General features: G+C 25.4%; 1 protein-coding gene across 1 annotated transcript in view; it reads left to right on the forward strand.

The window, feature by feature from the left end:
- Positions 1–22,292, forward strand: part of LOC134837609 (uncharacterized) — a 110,959-nt gene that overhangs the window by 24,269 nt on the left and 64,398 nt on the right. The window contains exons 2-3 of the mRNA XM_063852992.1: positions 7,706–8,117; positions 8,572–8,716. Coding sequence (XP_063709062.1) covers positions 8,579–8,716 — 138 coding nt within the window. The 5' untranslated portion in view covers positions 7,706–8,117; positions 8,572–8,578. The remainder of the gene's footprint in view (positions 1–7,705; positions 8,118–8,571; positions 8,717–22,292) is intronic.

The following is a 22,292-nucleotide window of genomic DNA, read 5'->3' on the forward strand; positions in this document are numbered from 1 at the left end:
AATTATTTTAAATTTTATTTAAAAAAAATAAATAAAATAAAAAATATTTCGTTTATCGTTCGTTTACTTAATTTTTAAAAATAATTTAATACATTTTAATTCGATTTAATTAAAATAAATTAAATAAAATTTTTAAAAATTAATAAAAAAAAATTATTAAATATAATTTGATAAATTTTCACGAAAAATAAGTTTTAATTCACTAAATTTTAATTAAAAAAATAATTAAATTTTAAAAATAAATTAAAAATTATTAAATAAATTAATAAAATAAAAATTTTAAGAAATGAAATATTTTCTACAATAATTTGTTTATTTTTTTTTATTAAATTACAAATACAAATTATTTTAATTAAATTTAATACTAAAAAAACATCTTTGTTCTCGGTTAAAAAAAATGAATGAAAATATTTTTTAAAATACATAATTAGATAAATTTTACTTAAAATAAATTAAATTAAATTTTTAAAAATTAATTCAAAAATTTTAAAAAAAATAGTTAAATTAATTAAAAAAAAAATTATTTAAATTTTAAAAAATTATTAAAATTAAATTTTTAAGAAAAGAATTAATTTTTCATGAATTTATTTTATTTTTTTTTAATTTAATTTTTTACAAGAAAAAAATTGACAGACAATTTATTTTAGATAAAAACGCATTTTTTTCTTCAAATCTAAAAAAACGTCAAAAAGAAGGAAAAATCCAGCTAGCAACTTATTTAATATTTTTTGTGCTGTTGATTCCAAAATGATTTCATGCGTGCTCCAAACATTTTCCTTCTCAAACGACGTCTTGAAGCAACGAACGATAAAAGAAAACTTTTATTTAGTCCATTCAACTTGTAGTAATAGTTGGCACGAGAAACGTATCTTTTTCTGTGTTTTTATGCCAAACGCCAACAATTTCGTCTAAAAAATTCCGAACAACAGTAGAATTGCCATAAAAAATGAAATTATTGGTTTTTGTTTTGTCTTTTTTCTGATCAATAAAGACTTTTTTCTCGGCAACAAAGAAAGAAAAAAAAACGAAATAAAAGCAAAGAAAAAAGTTAATAACACTCAAAAGAACTACGCCGTCCTGCCATTGTGACATAACGCAAATGTGAATAAATAGGAAAGAAGAAAAGTTAATTTTGCTTTTATTGTGGAAACATTTTCGAGTAAAAACGAGCAGAAATTTGTACCAACGTTCCACCGCAACAATAATGAAGTCAAGACAGTTTTTGCTTACAGATGTGGCAGAATCCGAAAGTGTTATGATTGTCGTTAAATTAGGGTAAGCCACTAAGCCAAAAGAGGACATTTGGTGGAATTATATTGTTCTTACTTTAGTTTTTGACCTACTTTGAGGCACGGAATTTGCCTGTGAGCGAATTTAATCAAGTAATTTTCGGTGTTTGATGGCGCAAATCTCGGAGAAAATGACAATGGATTAGCATCTTTTGATGGCAAAAAGGGAACGCAAAGGAGGAAAAATGGTATTTCTGTGTCTCTCTGATGATGTTGATGTCCTTCAAATGTCGGAAATAATGCATGATTAATGGACATGGATCAGCTTGATGAGCTCACATCATTTTTTGAGTGACCCTTTTTAGCATTTTTCATATCACTTGAGGCTTTAAGTGCGAAATTTAAGATAAATTTGAGTGACCTAGGATTTAATTTTTGAATATTTTTGGTAAATTTTTAAACACTTTAAAGTAAAAAAAGAATTTTTTTTTTAAATGAAAGAAAAAAGTCTTAAAAATATTTTATTTTATTTTCAGACACAAAATTTTAAAAGATGATAAATAAAAGTGTCTTGAAAATTATTTAAAATTATTAATAATATTTTTTTTTAATTTATTTTGTTTAAAACTTCAATTTTTTTTAATTTTTAAATTTTTATAATTTTTTTATAACTTTGAAAAAAAAATCTTAAATTATTTAAGTCAGTAAGAAACTTCTTCTAATTTTTTTTTAAATTTGAATTTAAATAAATTAATTATAAATATTAATTTTTATTTATTTATTTATTTAATAAATTAAAATTATTATAATTGATTACTTAATTAAATATATTTTTTTAAAATTAATTTTAAGTAATTAATTAATAAAATTAAAAAAAATTAACAACAATTAACAACAAAAAAATTTCAACTGTTGAAAAATTTATTAATAATTAACGCGAATAAAAGTTTTTTTAAAATCCAAGAATTATTTAAATTTTTATAATTTTTTAAAAAATTAAATACAGTGAAAATTCTATCATAGGGCAATTCTGAGTTAGGGCATATTCTCTTATAGGGCAAATCGATTTTCTATGGAATTTTAACTATTTTAAATAGAAAAAGTTTCAAATTGTCTAAAATAAGATAATTAAGGAAGAAAAGGTAAAAAAATTTAAAAAATTGAAAAAAAATCAAAGAAATTTATCATTTTGAATTTTTTCAAAAAATTTCCATAATTTTGTAAATTTTTGATCAAAATAGTAAAAATTTAGCTTAATGATCCCAAATATTTATAAAACCATAATTTTTTTCGAATTTTATTTGAAAAATGTATGAATTTCTGAATATTGATATGGCCTATTGGTACACTTATTTGAATTTTGGATGCCCTATGATAGAATTTTCTCTGTATAATGGTCAGAAAAAAACATGCAAACATCAAAAATTGATTGAAATTTAAATTTTTGTTGATAAATTTTAATTCTGAAAATTAAAAAAAAAATTCAAAAAATCGTTAAAAATTGATCAAAATTTATTTTTTTTAAAAATGGTCCAAATATTCACCAAAAGTATTTATTTTTTCCCAAACTTTTTAATGAATTTTAAAATTCTTTACAAAAAAAACTAAATAGTTATGCTGAAAAAAAATTTCGATAATATATAAATAAAAAATGCAAAAATATTAAATTTATTTTGATATACTAAAAATACTCCAAAACAATTCTTGGAACAATTTTTTTTATATTTCATCAAGTTGTAAAAATAATATTGTCCAATAAAATTCGATATAGTGCAATAAATAAATTATTGTTTAAAAACACAGTAACATAAATTGTTAAACAATAATTTATTTTTCAATAAATAAATATCGAATTTTATTGCAAAATATTATTTTTTCCAAGAATTGATCTGAAAAACAAATCGATTACTTTCAAAATTTGAATTTAAATTTCTCAAAAAAAAAACTTTTTTTTGCCTTTTTGTTCGACAAAAACGTTTTATTGTTCCTATTGTTGAAAGCGACATTTTTATTCACCATTTTATGCACTCTCGATCGTCATCAATTTCAAGTTCACATCAAGTGGATGATGTGCTGGGTACATTACTCAACAAAGCTCGTGCATGTCAAATTGTCGATTATCAGCAAACGAACACACATCAGAAGATGTTTACCAACAAACATCACATACATTCACTCCGCCTACACACAAAAGTGCCACAATCTCGTTGAAAGCGACGTTCAAGCAAGCAGGACGAAAAAAATGTTACAACAGCCCCTTTTGTGTTCGGCATCTTTTGATATAAATGCCGAAAGTAACGAAACAAGATACAAATATTGTCACTCGCTTGACATCATCTCACATATGAGGAAGCAATTCCTTTATTGTCATAAATTCTTCTTTCGCCGATATCTTCCACAAAGATCAAACAAGGCAATATGTGTCGCATATAAATCTTCTTCCCTTATCGCGTTTTTTTTTATTTATTTTTCATGTCTTTGCAATTTTTCGTCCCATATTTTTCGAGTTTGCTCGTCATCACCCAATTTTTTTCTGCTTTTTTTTCGGCTCATAATGGAATTTCATTACACATTCGCTGTTAACGACACGTAAAATGGTTTTATTATCTTGCTCCGATAGACATGTCCAATTATTGTTTGTTCATCGCGGCTCGTAGTCGTCGTCATTGGCAATAATGATCGATCAAATCTTGTGAACGGATGACCAGGCGTTTGTTTTTTCCACGCGAAATGGAAAAATCTTATCTCGACATTTTTCTTCAATTGCACGGACTTGAAAATCAATTCATCAATCCGAAAGTAAAGCGTTACTTGATGGCCGCAAATATTTCATTCGAAACACCCGAAAAATACCCCGTAATCCTTATTGATGAAGTGGCATTTGTCTGAATGGATTTTTTCTTCGTTTTTTTTTCTAGAAGGAAAGAAAATAACAACAACAGAAAATTAGATTGAAATTTGTATCTTTGTGAATGGAAAGAATCGTTTTATCGCATTATTGAAGGTTTTTTCGGGTTTTATCGGTTTTCTTTACTTTTTTCAATATTTAAAAATTTTTTGAATTTTTCATTAAAAGTATTAAATAAAACTAAAATTAAATTTTGGTATGTTTAATAAAAAAAATTTATTAAATTAAAAAAGTAAAAATTATTTAAATAAAAAAAATATTTTTAATAAAAAAAATTAATTAATTAAAAAATTTAATTTAATAAAGTTTTTAATTAAAATTTCAATTTTATTTATTTAAAAAATTGAATAAATTAATTAAATTAATTTTAATTTAATTTTTTTTAAATATTTTTATTTTTATTTTAAAAATATTCTTTAAAATAATTTAAATTATTATTTTTATATTCCCTTAATTTTTTATATTTTTCTTAAATTTAATTAATTTTTTTAAAATTTATTATAAAAAAATTAAGAATTATTTTTTTTTTATTTTTTTTATTATTTTTTATTTATTTTTTTTATCAAAAATATCAAAAAATTATATTTTAAAAATTTATTCAATTATTTATTTAGTTTTTTATTTATTAACATAATTTATGTATTTATTTTTTTTTTGTAAAATTATTCTAAATATAAAAAAATAAACCAAAAACTTTTGAATCGTTTCTAAACAATTTTCTTAATTAAAAAAAAATCTTATTAATTTTTTTCTTTAAGAATTTCAAAAATTATTTTATTTTTTTTTATAATAAAATTTTATAAATTTTTTTTTATTTTTTCTGATTTTTTTTCAAAATTTAATTAAAATAATTTTAAAATAATTTTTAAAAAATTTTCAAAAATCTTCTGATATTAAAATTTTCATGTTGCTCAAGATTTTTTTTTCAAAATTCTCAAAATCATTTAAAAATATGTCACGTACGACAACATACGGCATAAAATTACCTTTTTTCCTCGAAATGCGTTAAAAGTCGTGCTTCACTTTATTATCGACAGTGAAAGATGAATAAACATGAAAAATCGAATGAATAGCGGGAACACATGCAGAATGAAAAATAAAATTTATTGGATATTTCCATCGAAATCCTTCCGTTGTCATGTCTTCCTTTTTTCGTCTTTTATTTGAAAATTTTTGCTCTTTATGAAAATCGTGAAAGATAGATAACAAAATTGAATGTTTCTTGTCGTGCACGCGTCGTTGTAAGCCACAAACAAATTTCAGGCAGCCCCAGAAAAAAATGAAAAGGAATCATCGTCATGCACAATTCATGAGACGACATTGAGTATGTACATTTTTAATATGTTTTTAGAAGTTTGAGCCATTTTTTGTATCTTTTCTCTCTTTTTTTTCAATTTTTTCTTAAAAGACCTAATTTCGCCTACTTCAAAGTTCTCAAGTTCACCGCAAACAGCACACAAAATCGTGAGATTGAATAAAATATTTTTTTTTTCGTTCAATAGCTTGCGGATTCCTCTTACGAGTGAGGAAAAAAGCGGCAAAAATGATATTAATAATCCTTCAGAGATGAATGAGCATTTTTTCTTTCCTTTCATTCGCGCCAATATAGACTTGTTACTTGATTGAGTAAGTAGAGATGAATGTAGGTGCTGTTTGGCGGTGGATGATAGTCAACTGAAAAAAAAATTAATATGCGAGAAAAAGATTCGTATAAATCATTTAGACGTTTGAATTATGGTGTTACGATATGGCTTTATATTGGCGAAGAAGATGGCAGATGAGCAAAACGAGAAAAAATGGCATATGTGAAAATGAAACTTTTCGTGGGCGTTTATTAAATAAAAATTATTTTTGTTTTGAATAGAATTAGAGAGTAACGTGACATGGCATGAAAGAGACACTTCAGATTGAGAGGTGAATTAAAACTAAAATTTCTATGAGATAAAAGTTTTATGAACTCAAAAATTTAAAATAAAAATTTTACTTGCTGAAAATGAAAATTAATTTAATTATTATTTAATTTAGTTTAATTGAATATTTAAAAAAGGTAATTAAAAAAAATATTTTTTTAATTATTAAATTATATTCTTTATTTTTATTTTAATTATTTTATTATTTTTAATTATTCTTTATTTTTTAAAAATTAAATTTACGTTCTTTTAATTTTTATTATTTTTTTTTAAATTTTATTATTCAATAAATTAATTTTTAACAATTTTTAATTATTATTCAATATTATTTAAATATGATTAATTAATATATTCAATTTAATTTAACCTACAAAAAAAAATATGTAAAAAAATTAATTTATTTATTTCAAATAAAATTTTAGATCTGAAAACTCAACTAATTTTAAATGAAATTCTAGTTTCAAATTCTGCTAAAAAATACAATTTTAACAAAATCTTACAAAATTTTTAAAAAAATTTGATTATAGACTAAATAAAAGTTATTTTTTGAAAATAAAAATTTAAAATATTTAAAAATTATTGAAAATATATAAAATATTTTAAAATATTTTTATTTTAAATTATAATAACGATTGTAATTTTATAAAAAATTATTATAATAAAAAATTTATTTTAATTATTTTTTTTTTATATTTTTTTAATAAATTTTTCAATTATTTTTTTATTATTTCTTTATTATAATTTATTTTTCAATTTATTAATATAAATTATTTTTTCAATATTAATTAAAAATAAAGATTTTCTTGGAATTTTTTTTTATAAAATTTATCAATTTTATTTTTTTTTGTTGGGTTTTTAAGGTCAAAAAATGATTTTTTGTTGTTATTTTCACATTTGATTTATTTTCTTTCCATTTTTTTTTCATGAATCAAATGTGAAAATAACAACAAAAAATCATTTTTTTGATCTAAAAAAAACCAACAAAAAAAGATTTTCAAAAAAGGAAAAAAGTTTTATTTAATATAAAATTTATCAAAAATATATATTCAAGCAAGATTCAACATTTTTTTTTGTTTTTCAGTTAATTAAATTCTGACGATTAAAAAATTTAAAAATTATTTAAAATGTTCAAATTTTTAATAATAATAAAAATATTTGAATAAAAGTTTATTGATTAAGTTAATGATTTTTTAATATTATTTATTTTTTTTTAATTATTTATATTTAAATTAAATTTTTGTACATTTTTTCTTCTTTTTAATTCTGAATTTAAAAAATAACATTATTTTTTTTATTTAAAAATTAATAATTTTTTTTTAATTTCGAAAAAAAAATACATTAAAAAACGATATAAATTAGTATTTCCAAGAAAATCTCTAATACGCTTCAATCTAATCTAAAAATCGATTGACGACAACTTTCACTTGTGTGACAGTTCACAAACAAAAAATCAATATCATCCAAATTAGTCCAAATATATCACAAATCCAATTAGCTGTGTCCTCGATGACAGCTTTTTCTTTTTCCATCAATTTTATTTTCCCATTCCAATATATATTTTCCTAAAATATCTCCTCCCGCTCCGTTTTATGAACTTTTTTGATGATTTCATGATTGAAACTGCCACTAACCACTATTTTATTTTTTTTTATTTTCAGATTTGTCGCTGCAAAGCACGTCACGCCGCCGCCTGTTCATGCATTTTATAATGTAGGCACAACCGACACATCACGTGTGTGTGTGTCCCTCCTGCTGCTGCGGTTGGAAAACATTTCACAAAATAATTTGCAAGACGCACCACTAACAACAACGAAAAAAAAAAATGATAAAAAATAAATTTCTGTTGCATGTTGCGTTTTCAAATTAAAATTCCATATATTTATTTCTCGTCTCACACTACGAGTCGACACATTCATTTTGCATTTTATTATTTTTGTTGGAACTAACAAGCAACTACCGAGCAACAGCTAAAAGCAACAAAACATCATCAACTAGTGGCATCGTCATCGCTCTCCGACAAATTTTGCATCACAAACACGTTCAAAGGAAGCAATTATACAAGAAAAACATGTAAATTTTAAATTTTAGTAGATATTTTCTGTGCTGGACACTTTCCTAGAACTAGCTCTAACACTTGCAAAATAATGGTAGAAATAAGATTTGTAGAAAAGTGAAACAAAAAAAAAACATTCAAAAGATAAATAGTTGAGTGAGGTACATATGAAACATTTTCTTGCATTAAAAACTTTCTTTGGTTGATTTTCTGTTTGTTTTGTAACTTTTGAGTTTTTCCTAGTACATCACAAGGCGACTTGGAAGAAAATTGAGAATTTTCTCTCTTCCCCAAAAAATTATAATAATAATTTGCACATACACACTGCATACCGCACCGTTGTTGATGTTTCTAGTCTCACACATGAGAAAGTTTTAATTAAGATTAAAAGATTTTCCTTTCTTTGCTTCTTTTTTCTCTCTTCTCCAAAACTTCGGAAAAATTTCTTGGACCGAATCCAAACAAAAACAGTCAGAAAATGAAATTGAGTGTCAGTGCGTATCGAGCTCATGCATCAGCCCACAAGAAAATTCTGTCATCAAGCTATCAGACACAACTCAACTACGGGAGTACAGCTGCCTCTAGCTCTGGCCCAAACTCTACTGGACTTTTTTCAGTAAGTAACAAAATTTTTCTTTAACTATTTTTTGTTTCTTTTCGAGAAAAATTAACTCATTCTCTTCACATCGCACATTTAGCATTTTTTAGTCGTTAAATTACGTCTTTTCTCGTTTTTTATTACTTTTTTCTTATTGATGGGACAAACGTGTAGCTCTGTACTTTTAACGTTAAAAACCTTACAAAAATGCATTGCGATAAGAGATTTTTTTTGTGAATTCATATTTTTAGAATTTTTTTAATATTTTATAATGACTAGTTTTGAGCAACATGATAGGCTCAAAAAGAAAATTTCATTTTTTTTCCGAAGGCCAATAATATTTGACAATGATATCATAGATTGGGTGCTCAAAATTCAAACAAGTGAAAAAATTAGAGAATTTTTATTCTCAAATTGGGCACTTCTAAATCGATATAAATATAAAATTTTTTAGAAAATTTTAAATTAGCGACCAATTTTACTTAAATTTTTGATAAATTTTTTTGATTAAATTATATTTCAACAAAAATAGTAATTTTTTCGAAAAATTTTGAAAAACTTTTTTTTAATTTTCTTTGAAATCATCAAAATTTTAATTTTAAAATATTTAGGCCACTCCAAATGAATATCAAAAATAAAGTCCAAAATTTTTATTAAAAAAAAAATAAAAAAAAATTTTGAAATAAAGTATTTTCTTACAAAACGACAAAATTTTTAACTGAGTGTTAAATATTTTTTATTTATTTATTTTTACTTATCTTTTTTTAGATTTGCTAATTTAAAATAGATTTCAGAATATTAAAAATTAAAGAAAAAAATTAATAAAAAATAACTGTCAAAAAAATTTTAAAAATAAATTCAGTAATTTTGTACAAAAAAAAATGAAATAAAAAAATTTCTGTTAAATTACGATTTTTTAAACAAAAATTATTAAAAATTCAAAACTTTTTTTAAAAATTTCTAAAAACATCTTGAAAAATTATGAAAATACACCTAAAAACGGCCATTTTTGATGAAATTTTTAACTTTTTTTTTGCCCCATTGCATTTTCGACTTTTAAAATGGGGCATCGGACTTTATTGTTGGCATAAAAAATTCAAAATATTTTTGATTCATCGAAGTAAAAATAGAAGTCAGCACTTGATAGATGATAAATATTTTGATGAATAAAGATGAAATTTGATGAGAATTGTTTATATTTATCGACTCAAATACTAAATCTCCATTGGTTTGATAAAAGTCTGCATACCGAAAATTGCAATAAATTTACTTATAACAGTTTGTTGACTCTAATCAATTTAATTACCACTAAGCCAATAACAATATCAAATAATTTTAACTAATAATTAATCTCTCTTGAATGGAAATTTCAATATTGGCCAGTGTTGTAACTCTTTGTTATGCAATTTTGTAAGCCGTAAATGACCTGGATTCAATAAAGTCATTGCCCTTATATTGTCGATATCTTAGTCTGAGTTTTGATGAAGTGACTTAAATATTCGATGTTTTAATTAACACTCTTTCTACATGTCCATAAATTTCCTTTAGAAAAAAAAATAGAAAAAAAATAAAAAAAAATTAAATATTTGAAAAATAATAAAAATTTTAAAGACTTACCAAAAAAAAAATGCAGTGCCTATTTTGTTTTAAAACTTTATAAAAAAATAAAAATAAATAAAAAAATTAAAAAATAAAAAAAAAATTAAAAAAAAATTAAAAAAAAATTAAAAAATTGAAAAATTGAAAAAAAAGTTAAAAGTACAAACCTACACGTTCACCCTGCAAATATTTAAATTATTATATTGCACACACAATCCCAACGCTTTTCACCTACTTTCTACTTTTTCTAACTTTCTTCTTCATAATATATGCAAACGAAAGAAAAAATTGTCGTCAACGTCTCTTGAATACACAATTTTAATTTTTTTTATTAAATTTTAACATTATTATTATACTATATACACTTTCTTGTATGTCTTTTGGCTCTCTTAAGAGTTGTAGCAAGAAAGGCGTGGGCTGTTGTAAATTTGCAACCAAAAAAAAAAAGATTTATTTTTCTTTTGTTATAATTAAAGCAACTCTCAAAAAATTACTTAAAATTGCAAAACAATAGCTCACGTCCTTAAATGCTTTGATGGCTTTACGTTCACATTTAGCCACTCGCTTTTTTTTTCTTTTACTTTTTTTATCTTTTCTTCAGACGTTTTTAACAAAAAATCACACGCGAGAGCAAAAAAATGTGAAACTCATCTGGTGTCGCTTAAATTATTTGTCAATTAATTCAATTTAATAGAAATTAGACGATGATGACTTAATACTCTTCTCATTTTGTGGTGGTTCTCAAGTGCTTGTGTTGATGTGTTTGTGTGAGTGGAAGAAAATTTTTTATCTATCCCTCTGTCTCTTTTATTAATGAAAATGTTCCGTAGAGAAAATTTAATAGAAGCAAAAAAAAAATCAATTTAGAAGAAAAGTGATGACAAGAAAATTAAAGAAATTGCTTCAAGCGGCAGTTTTTGTTAGATGAAAGAGAATAATAGAAGTGGTTACAATTCTTTTCATTTCTATTTTTGAATGAAATGAATGAATTTTTAGTAAATGGAAGAAAATTTCTGATTAATTTTATCTGAAACATTCTTTTTTTTCTGAACGATTCTTCGAAACTATGCCCAAAAATTAAGTTTGGAAAACGTTTAAAAGTTTTTTGTTTGTCGTGCTAACTTTTCTTGTTGAATTTTTTTTTATAAAGTAGCGTGTGAATGAAGGACCAAAAGGACTTGAGATAAATATTTGAACAAAAAAAATTGCTTAAGCGAAAAAGTTTTTCGCAAAAAAAAATTGTTAACAGGCAAGGAATTTTTTTCACGACTTGTGAATTAAGGGTGACAATTTGAGCGCTATTTATTTATTTTTGGATTCAGAAAAATTAAAATTTTATAATAATTTTAAAATCAAAACTTTATTTAAATAATTAAATTAAATAAAAAATTATAAAAAAAAATTTAAATATTAAATTTAATTAAAAAAAATTTCTAAAAAAAAATTAACTAAAATACGGTTTAAAGATTGAAATTAATAAATTTTTAATTAACTTTTGATTATTTTCGATAAAAAATTAAATTAAAATAAAAATATTTTAAAAATAAAAAAAAACTTTAAATAAAAATATTTTTTTAAAAATAAATTATTTTTTTTAACACAAAAAATTAAATTGTGCAATAAATTTAAAATTAAACCTTAATTAAAATAATTAAATTAAATAAAAATTTTTTTTATTAAATTTATGAGAAAAAAATAAGATAATTTCAGATTTAAAGTAAATTAATTAAAAATTGTTTTGAGATTAAATTAAAAATATTTTTAATCAATTTTTGATTAAAAGTTTAAAATCAAAAATAAAATATTTATTTTTAATTTAAACTAAAAATAAATAAAATTATTTTTAAATAATAAAATAATTTTTTTAAAACAAAAAGTTTCTAAAATATAATTTTCAAAAATTTTTTTTTTAAATTTTTTTCTTTAATATTCAAGTACAAGATTTGCTAATTTTAATTTTATTTAAATTCTTTTGTGTTTCTCAAAATCACTTCAATCCATTACTAAACTACCTCCGTAAAATTTACAACAAAAACGATTTGTAAAAACCCCCTTTCCATTATTTTAGGACCTAAAAAGATAAACGGACACTTGAACATTTCAGAAAATAAAATGGATGGCAATTGTGTCAACAGAATCCTTACAAACAAAGAGATTTAACGCCAGCTAGATAGTGCCGCAGATAGTGAAAGCGCGTTTGTGTGTGCGACAAGAAAAAAAATATTTACTGAAAACAAACAAAATATCCAAAGGGAGTTTATCAGTTAAACCAAATAACAATAAAAAATAACAGAAAAAAATATTTCTCTCTGCCTTGAGCGAACGTTTAAATTAAATAACAGCTTCCACAGCTTTAATGATGTTGTAATTACGTTAATGCTGATGACTTTCTTTGTTGTCTACTTCGTTGCCTCTTAATTTGATTGCCTCTCGGGGAAAATATGGGGAGGAAATGATTTTCGTTTTGGGAGAATTTTTCTCTCGCAATTTGGACCTTTAATGCATTCAAATTGTCTGTGTTATCGGGAATAAAAACAAAACAACAAACAGACAAAAAAAAGTTTATCATGTCAATAAAGTTGTCATTTTTATCCAATCTTACTTATCATTTCTTCATATTCATTCCTTTTTAATAAAATATGTGGGCTGAATATTGAAACAAAGCTGATAACGGAACCACAACACGCACCCAGACCCACACACGATAATTTTTGGATCCCTTTTACATTATTTCATCATTACGTTTTCATTTCATATCGAAAAGTCTTTTGTCTTATCTGCTTTTTTGTTCGGACAACAGGGATGGATTTACATTTTTGGAGCCTTAAGTGAATTAGGGCTCAAAAAAATTAAATTAAATTGAAAAACTTAAGAGCTTGTAATTTTTTTTTAAATTTTGTAAAAAAAAAATTTTCTTGGAAAATTTAATAAATGCTAAAATTTGATTAATTTTAAAATTTAAGCTTAAGTTTAAAGCTTTTTTAAATTAAACTTTATAAAGGGCACAAAGTCAAAAGTTTTTCCCGCCCTGAGAAAAAACTAAGAACTGCAAGTTCTTATGACTCTTGTGACTTAATTATTCTTAACTTCCAGAAAATTTTAAAATAAGTCAAAAGTTTTTTCTCTTAGGAAAAAATTTAAATCAAAATTTAAAATTTAAATTAATTAAAATTTGAATTTTATTTAAATTAAAATTTAAATATTTTATTTAATTTTAATTTTAATAATTTAATTTTATTAATTATTCGAAATTAATTTAATTAATTTTATTAATTTTTATTTTATTTAATTAAATTTTTAATTTATTAAATTAAATTAAATTAAATTAAAAATTAATGAAATTAAATTAAATTAAATTTAATTTATTAAATTTATTAAAAAATTTATTAAATTATTTAATTTAATTTAAGTCATACTTAAGTGACTTAAACTTAAGCTTAAGTAACCAATTTTTTTTTTTTAATTTTTCTGAAAAAAACTTCTGAAAAAAATTATAATTTTTAAAAATTGCTTGATTTGGAATAATTGGAAAAATTTTGAAGCTTGAAAAGTCCCATTCGAATTTTTTTTCCTTTTATCGAAGAAGTTGGTTCCTTTTGTGCCGGTACTGCTTATCGTCCTCTCTATAAAATAATAAAATAAAATAAAAGTGAAACAAAAAAAAATGGACAAATGGTTTTATCGTATTTCCGTTTGATTTTACTGCTTTTAGCATATTTATTCGATTGTCTTTTTTTTTTGTTCTCCATTTCTTTGCGTTACGTGTAAGCTCGTTGTGCGAGTCCGTGATAATAAAAATAATAATCGAACACGCACAACGACGCCTTCGACCACCACGAAAAAAATTCTTTTCTTTTGTCACAACACATTCGATGAGCATTTTTCGTGTATGTGTGCGTGACGTGACTAAAATAAAAATTTTCTTTTATTTTTGGAAAAATTAAGTCGCTTTCCTTTCTTTTCCCGATACGATGATGGAATGCGTTCCTGGCATTCATTCATTTTTTTTAATGTCTATAATCGTATTTTTTTCCTCCTTTTTATTTATCTCATTATATCTAAAATGTCTAAAGTCCTCCTATCGCTAACTAACTGACACTCACTCAATAAAGACATAATGATGGCACGTTGTGATAGCGGATGATGATGACGGAGAACAGTTATTTGCTTGGAAATTGACTAAAAATCGATGTTCCCGGGCTGTAATGGCAAATGGCAGGAGAAAGAACAAAAAAAAAAACGGAATGACATAAATTACATTAATGAGCTTTGTAATTTATAAAGTGTGTGTCGTGCGGAGAGACAATTGCTACTGGATTAAAGCGCATTTTTTGGGGAAAATTTTCGTTTTAGTGAAATAATTTTTGTCTGTCCGAAATATCTAAAAAATCCTGATATTTGGTGAAATTTTAAAAACATTAAAAATAATTTTTAATTTAATTTTTAAAATAAAATTTTAAAAAAAAATTTTTTTTAAGTTAATTAAAATTTTTTAAAATAAAATTAGAAAAAAATAGCATTAAAAAATCTTATCAAAAATATTAATATTAATTAAATTTATTTAATAATTTAATTTTTATTTTTTTTTATTTTTTTTTAAATTTTTTAATTAATTTAATTTAATTAATTTTTGATTTATTTGATAATTTCATTCAAATTTAATTAAATAAAAATTTATTTTTTTTTTTATTAATTTTAACAATTAATATCTAAGTGAAAAATTAAAAAATGAAAAAAATATATTTTCATATAAAAAATATTTAAAAAAAAAAAAAAAAAAATCTAAAAAATGAAAAATGCGCTAAAATTAATTTATTCTCATGTTAAGTCGTATTTTGCCGTTTTTTGTTCTCTCAAATTGAAATGATGTTGAAATTTTAAAATAATTAAACAAGACAAATTTATGTTTTTTTTTTGTACAAATGAACGAAACAAAAAAGAAAATAGTCATTTGGCTTTAAAAAAGAACCCTTTTCAAAAAAATGGTACTGTATAAAAAAGGGAGCTTTTCATGATAAATGACTTCATTGTGATAAGAATCAGACGAAATAGGATTATTATAAAACTTTTTTTTTAGATAAATATTTGAGGACACGAAATGAGACAATTTCATGACTCACCAAAAAATACCCATTTTTCTAACAATATTAAATTATTATTGTCTGAACAACACAACCACGTCTACCTTTTTTTCCCTTAGTTTTTCTCGAACAAATTTTTTCTCGTATTCAGGGAAACTTTAATGAAAAATAGAAACATGTTTCGTTATGTTATTATTTTTCCCATGTTTTTTTTTTGTTTGCTGTTACAAACAACAAACCAACCAACAGATAAAGGGATTCCAGACAATTGACGCCACATAATGTCATTTATATGTCTGATGTTCACTTTTGTCACTAACAGCTACTTGCTGTACTTAGCAGTTGCAACATGATCTCTCTCGATTTGTTCGTTTCTCTCGCGATGTTCATGCAACTTTTGTCTGGTTTCTTTTCCTTCTTTCGTTCGTTTTTTATTTATTCCTCGGCGACTTCTTCCCCTTTTTTTATGGGAGACATTTGTATAAAAATGATAATAATCATATATATAAGTCATATCATGTTAGTTTTGAAAGACCAATAAAAATTTTTTTTTTGAACAAAAAACAGACAGACATGAAACTTTGAGAGATATATGCGAGTATGGAGTAGAAGAAGGAAAAAATAAATAAAGTGATATAAACCGAAAAGAGAGGTTTTTTATAGGTCGGAATGTGATGTGTGCGAATGTTGTGAATTGCTATGATGATAGAGAAAAAAATATGTTTGAAAGGAATTGGTCTAAGGGGGAGGTCACTAAAGTGGTTTATGTTGAGGTTCATTCCTTAGGTTAGGTTTGAGAATGCATCACCGCGGTCCGAAGACCTATTATGATTGAGGTTTATCCTATTGAATTCGATTAATTCGATTTTTTTTTTTTTTTTTTTGAAATTCACATAGTTCACGTCGATATTGAGTCCGTCTCCACATTAGCATTTCATCGAAAAATAAATAACATGAGATTTTTTGACAGTTTTGTATTAGCTAGGCCTAAAGTAGTTCACAAAACATAAATTTAAAATTCTAGAACGAACCAAAGTGTTTCTATGCATTTTTAGTGAGATCGGGTATGTCAAAGAGGTACTTGAATATACCCAAATGCACTAAAAATGTCTAAAATCCGTTTGGTTCGTTCCAGAATTTTGAATTTAGGTTTTTTCGACTAGTTTAGGCCTAACTAATAAAAAACTATAAAAAAACCTCAAGCATTTTTTTGATGAAATGCTGATATCGGGTGGTGTTTCTCGTATCATGTCATTTATTCCCTTGTAAAATAAACAATTCTGTGCAAATACTGAGCTCATTGGGGTCAACCTTTGTTCGTTTCCGCTTCTCAGTAAATATGGTTGAATGTCTCTCACATATTTCAGGTTTCTTGACAGATAATCCGACAACATTTGATTCTTCATTTTGTAAACAAAGACCAGAAAATCATAATAAATTCTTTACTTCGCATCTAAGATATCTAGAGTCTTCAACATTTTGCCCAAATTTGCATTATGGCGCTATCCATTTACGGCGTCGGAAGTTTGAGGGGGGGTGGGGGTACATGAGTTTCCGATGGATTTCGACGTAGGGGGAGGGGGGGTTAAAAGGAAAATACGACGTCGTATAAATTCTTAATAGTTAAGATTTTTTGTTTCAGTTTTTCAGAAATATTTAAGCGCTTCAAACTTTTTTTTGTTTTGTAACTTACAGAGTAAACATGTAAATTTTAACAGCTAAATTTTAAACAATTTTTCTTGAAAGGGGGGGGGGTATATTTTTCTAAAAAGTACGTCGTAAATTAGGGGGGGGGTCTTTAAGTTCCGACGGTTTCCGATTATAGGGGGGGGTCTTTTTTTTATCCGACGCCGTAAATGGATGGCGCCTTAAGTTTTGGTCCTCGTAGTTCCTCCTGAAACAGACAGACATAAAAAAGTTAAAAATCCATTTTTAAAACCTAGAAAGAAAAAAAATTACAAAAAAAAAATAAGATAAAAGAAAAAAGAAGGAAGTTGATTTTTTGCCAAAGAAATAAATTTCTGTAACTGTGCCGAGTTAAGTTGAGAGAATCGTGTTCGTACAAATGTGCAGTAAAATTGAATTGGATTGTTGTTATTAATGTCAGTTATGCAGTTCTTCTCTCCTCTGTTCCACAATATCCTCATGTGTGTTCGTATTATATTATTAAGGTTGACCCAACTGTCAGTTTCAATAATAATTTTATGATTTTTTTTTGCTCGCTCGCCTGGCAGCAAAACTAGCAACTGAACTAAATTCGGCTGTCATTTTAGTCCGCAATAAAAAAAAATAAAAACTTACCAATAATTTGCGATCAACAGCAATTTTTGCACTCACTTCGCTTTTATTCATGCAGCAGCTTCCCTCTCCAAACCTAGATCCATGAATGTCGTTTTTTGGATGTTTTTTTCTATAGCTTTCTCATCAAACCTACATTTTTGTTCTATTTTCTCCTTTTCGCCTTTAGGTCCATTAAGTTATGTAAAAAAAATTAAATTGTAAAAAAAGCACTGCTTCAAAAAAAAATCAAATTAAGTTACAAAAAAAAAAATAAAACAAAAATCAAAAATTCCACACACAGACTCTGAAGGCAAACATGCAACGACGTCATATTTGGTTTGGTGCAGGTGCCAGTTTATTTCCTGGCCACCAACAACGTGCGATAGATGATGGCCATCAGGTATACCGCAAGAGAATTGTCATGAATGTTAAAATGATTTTCGGCTTTTTGTAATACACTCTCTCTATCTCTATTGCAATTTGCCACGAAGCAATGTTTTTGATGGGCACAAAACATCTATTTGCTGTTAATATCGTTGTTGCCGTTGTAACATTTGATCAACAAATCGCACCAAAGTCCTGGTACCTATATGATTTTTCCTCCCTTTTAGATTTTTTTTCTCATGTTTTTTAAATCAAAATGTAGAGCTTTTAGTGTTCTGACGGAAACAAATTGATGCAATTATGTCAGAACAAGTAGTTGTGTGCACAATTTTTGTACATTTTTGACAATTTTTACGTGTTTTTATCATCAATTTTTTTGAGTGTGATTTTTGCAAATTTTTTAGAGATTTTCAATGAATCACAAGTGTTTAGAGTTCACAAAAAAAATTAAATAAAGTTGAAATTTCTTTAAAATTAAAAAAACCTAAATAAAAATAGGAAAAAAAATATTTTTTGAAAAATAAAAAAAATATAAGCTTTAAAATTAAAAAAAAAATTTCTTTAAAAATCATAAAAAATAATTTTTGAAAAAATTACCAAGTGTAAGCTTTTCAAATTTTTTTTTTCTTTTTTTAAATATTTTTTTTTTTTTTGAAAAATATTAAAATGTACGAATAATTTTTTTTAATTCGTAGTAATTTAAAAAAATTGTTAAAATTTCAAGAAATCTCCATTTTTTTAATTTTGGATTTATTTTTGTTAAAAACAAAAATTTTAGAAATCCATTAAATTTTTTAAGATTTTAAAAAAATCCTGAAATTTCTTTAATTTTTTAACCGAAATAAATGATTTTTTTAAATTAAAAAAAAACTTTAAATTACCTTAAATTTTTTGATATTTCAATCACGCTAATAACGCTCCAAGAATCCTTTTGTCAGCGCATCTCTTTTATTAGCGACTTAAATAGCTAAGCTATCTTTTGATACAAAATTTCAATTCTTCACAAAGATATTCTCTGTGAATGTAAATTCTCGCTTTGAGGCAACTAGCAGCATCACAGCTTTTGTTTGACACAAAATTGGTTTAAGAGGTGTTACTAATGCCTATTGAAATGCAATAAAAGATTCATTTCAACGGGAAATCCCATTTATTTATTCATGATTCGGGTATGGGTGCATTTGAAAATTTGATAGATATTTTACCCGACTAACTGAAACCTTTAAATTAACAACTGAATTTTACGCTCCAGTTAACACCGCAGTTTGTTTACAATCTCCGACGAAGATGAAGATAATGAATAAATTTGCCATCTCTCTCAATTATTATCCGAGAAAGTTTTTCGCAATTTCTTGATCAACAGACAGCCAACAACTTTATGAACTGAGGAGTTATTGAAGTCAATTTCCATTGCAACGCAGCAAAAGTTTGCCGCAGTCAAAATATCCACATCCGTAAAAACAACCAAAATAACTTGAAACTTTCGTAAACAAAGTTGGGCTTACATCTTGATTGAATTCTTGATCCTATATCATGATACTTTTTATCTTTCGTTGTGTTTTACCTCTTTTCTATGATTTCTTATGCGACTTGTATTCAAGGAGATACGATAGCAACGAAAATCTTCAAGAGAAAAAAATACAATGTCGAACTTTGTCGGTGCTTCATGTGAAATCTACCGCTTCATCATATGAACAACAATGATTTGCAAAAAAAAAAATTCGGCGAGGGGGAGGCAGGCAATGGAATGGCAAAAGTAGCAAAATGTAACACACTGGAATAGATTTCAATAAAATAAATGAGATTGTAAGTCAGCAAAAATCCAACGGAGCATGAACATAAACAAAGTTATGTATGGAGGAAGCGCAGGGCGCACAAGAGATGATGATGAAGAAATAATAAATAATATTGTTTTGTGGTTATTTCGGTTTTTGCCGCATACATTCAAACGTATGGAGTATCTGTCCAGGAATTTTAGATTTGCGGTTTCATGAGGAAAAACATTTTTGCCAATGGAAGGAAAAAGTTTTTGCGAAATGAAAGAAGGAAATGAAAAAGTCGTCCTCTAAACTGTCAACAGAGGGCACTTGAAAAGACAGACTGATGAAACAATATACTTGCTTTTATTTCTTTTTGATGTCGTCTTGTGCCATTTTTGCTTTGTAAATGATATAGAGCCCGCAAAATGCATCTCGGCTAAATTGGTTTGTTTTTCCTTTTGAACGAATAGTCTCCTCTTGAGCATGAAAAACGATGGATAAGATCAAATAACGAAATTCTTTGTGTCTACTGCTGTCTTCCTGTTTTATTTTTATAATGATGTTGATGAAAATAATACTAAATACCGCATTTTGTTATATGTGCAAGGTGTGAAAAATCGATGTTTCGCAAAAATTATTCTTAAATTCTGAGAGATACTTTTTTAGAATTCTTTTTTTTTTTCTTTCAATTTTTGTGGTAAATTTTGTCGATAGAAATTGTCGGTTTTTCTTAGTTCTTGAAAAATTTGTTATGAACTATTTAACCTTCTTAAGCAAAGTCTTATAGAGATTATTATATTTGAATATAAAAAGGAGGTCAGTGTCCTAAAGAGATTTGTTCTTGTTTCAATCTTAGCATGTAGAAGACTATTTGAGGTTATATAGGAAGACATTGATAGGCTTGAATCTGACGAAAGAATTTCGATATAATAGTTCCGTGGTTTGTTCAGAAACATTCTCAAGCTCTTGCTTTAGATGATAACTATTCTTATTCTATGCTTATTCTTTTCGTAAGTATGACACAGTAATAATTATAGATCAAATGTATGTTTGTTTGCATTTTCATTTAAGAGATTCTTTTTGGTCTTCAAGAATATGCCTTATGATCTGCTGTTCTTCGAAGTCTTTACATATAATATCTTGGCAGCACCAAACTTGACAAGAAATAATTCAAGTAACTTCAAGTAACTCTAATGACTATGAAAACTCAATCAATTAATTAAACAATCGCTTTATTCTTCCAGAATTATCCAGAATATCTCCAGTACGTCTATCTTCTTTTCTCTCTGCCACAAAAGTGACATCTCTCCCTAGTAACCGACGACAGGTAATAGCGACATTAACTGTCGCCGGTTACAAGGTAGATTTCCATTTCTCACCTTGTGGCTCTCAAACAAAATATAAAATCAATTTATTTAACCAAATATTCAAATAACTTACCTTAAAATATGTATTTAGCAGTAACCTGAAAAAAGTTAATTTTTGTTCAAAAATAATTTTTAAAGATTAAATTTTTCTGAATAATTCGAAAAAAATTTCAATAAATTAAACTTTGTTGAAAATTTCTCAAAAAATTTGCACATGGCGAAACATGAATTTTTCACAATAACTTACCTCTAACTCATACATGGTACAAAGTACTTGAAGAATCCTTTGTTCGTTCATCCTAGCCACAATAGAAGTAAAACCTCTTCTCTTTATAAAATTATTTTTTAAACTAACAAATAATATGCAGAGGATTTCTTGTCACAAATTAATTAAAAGAAAAAAAAACACAGAGTTCTTGTCATGTTTCTTACTACTTCGCCATTATCCTCCTCTTTTAACTCTCTGTAGTCGTGTTTTTGCTGCTGATGATGCAACTTTTGCGCTACTAAAAATGCAAAATGTTTACGCGGTGTGGTTAAGAGAAGCCAGCAGATAATGTCGGTACATTATATTTGTAGATAAATCAGTGTAATTATAGAAATAAATTATTAAATGGAAGCAGGAGGTCGAATTACTTTTTTTTTTCTTGTTCACTGTTGTTGCGGTTCTTTGGGCGGTTTGCTCTTCGTGGTTATTTAAAACATTATCTCGCCACATTAACTGGGTCGATTTTCAAGTAAATTATAATTATTACAGTCATAAAATATATTTTTCCTCATTTTTTTTCCTTCGAACTCTTAAAAAAATAAAGCTTTATTTTTTGACGGAAAATTCGACTTTTGGATGAATCAGCAATTCATTGTGATCGTTGATGATCCGTAATTCGGCGGTATAGTCACCAGGTGGCGTGACAGGCGGTAGCATTGACATCATTTCATTAGGATCAAAGTCAGTAACTGCCAATCGTCCAAAATAAGGACAAGCTTTAGAGAATTGCGGCAAAAAGGTCCTTATAAGAGGCATTGCCATGTTGATGGCTGCACTTTCGATGCGGTTGTTAACGATGTCACAAAAGTCACTGGTGGCTTCGACCGAATGAGGTTCCTTCATCTTAGGGTTGATGTA

The sequence above is a fragment of the Culicoides brevitarsis genome, chromosome 1 (assembly GCF_036172545.1).
Source record: "Culicoides brevitarsis isolate CSIRO-B50_1 chromosome 1, AGI_CSIRO_Cbre_v1, whole genome shotgun sequence".
Lineage (NCBI taxonomy): Eukaryota > Metazoa > Arthropoda > Insecta > Diptera > Ceratopogonidae > Culicoides > Culicoides brevitarsis.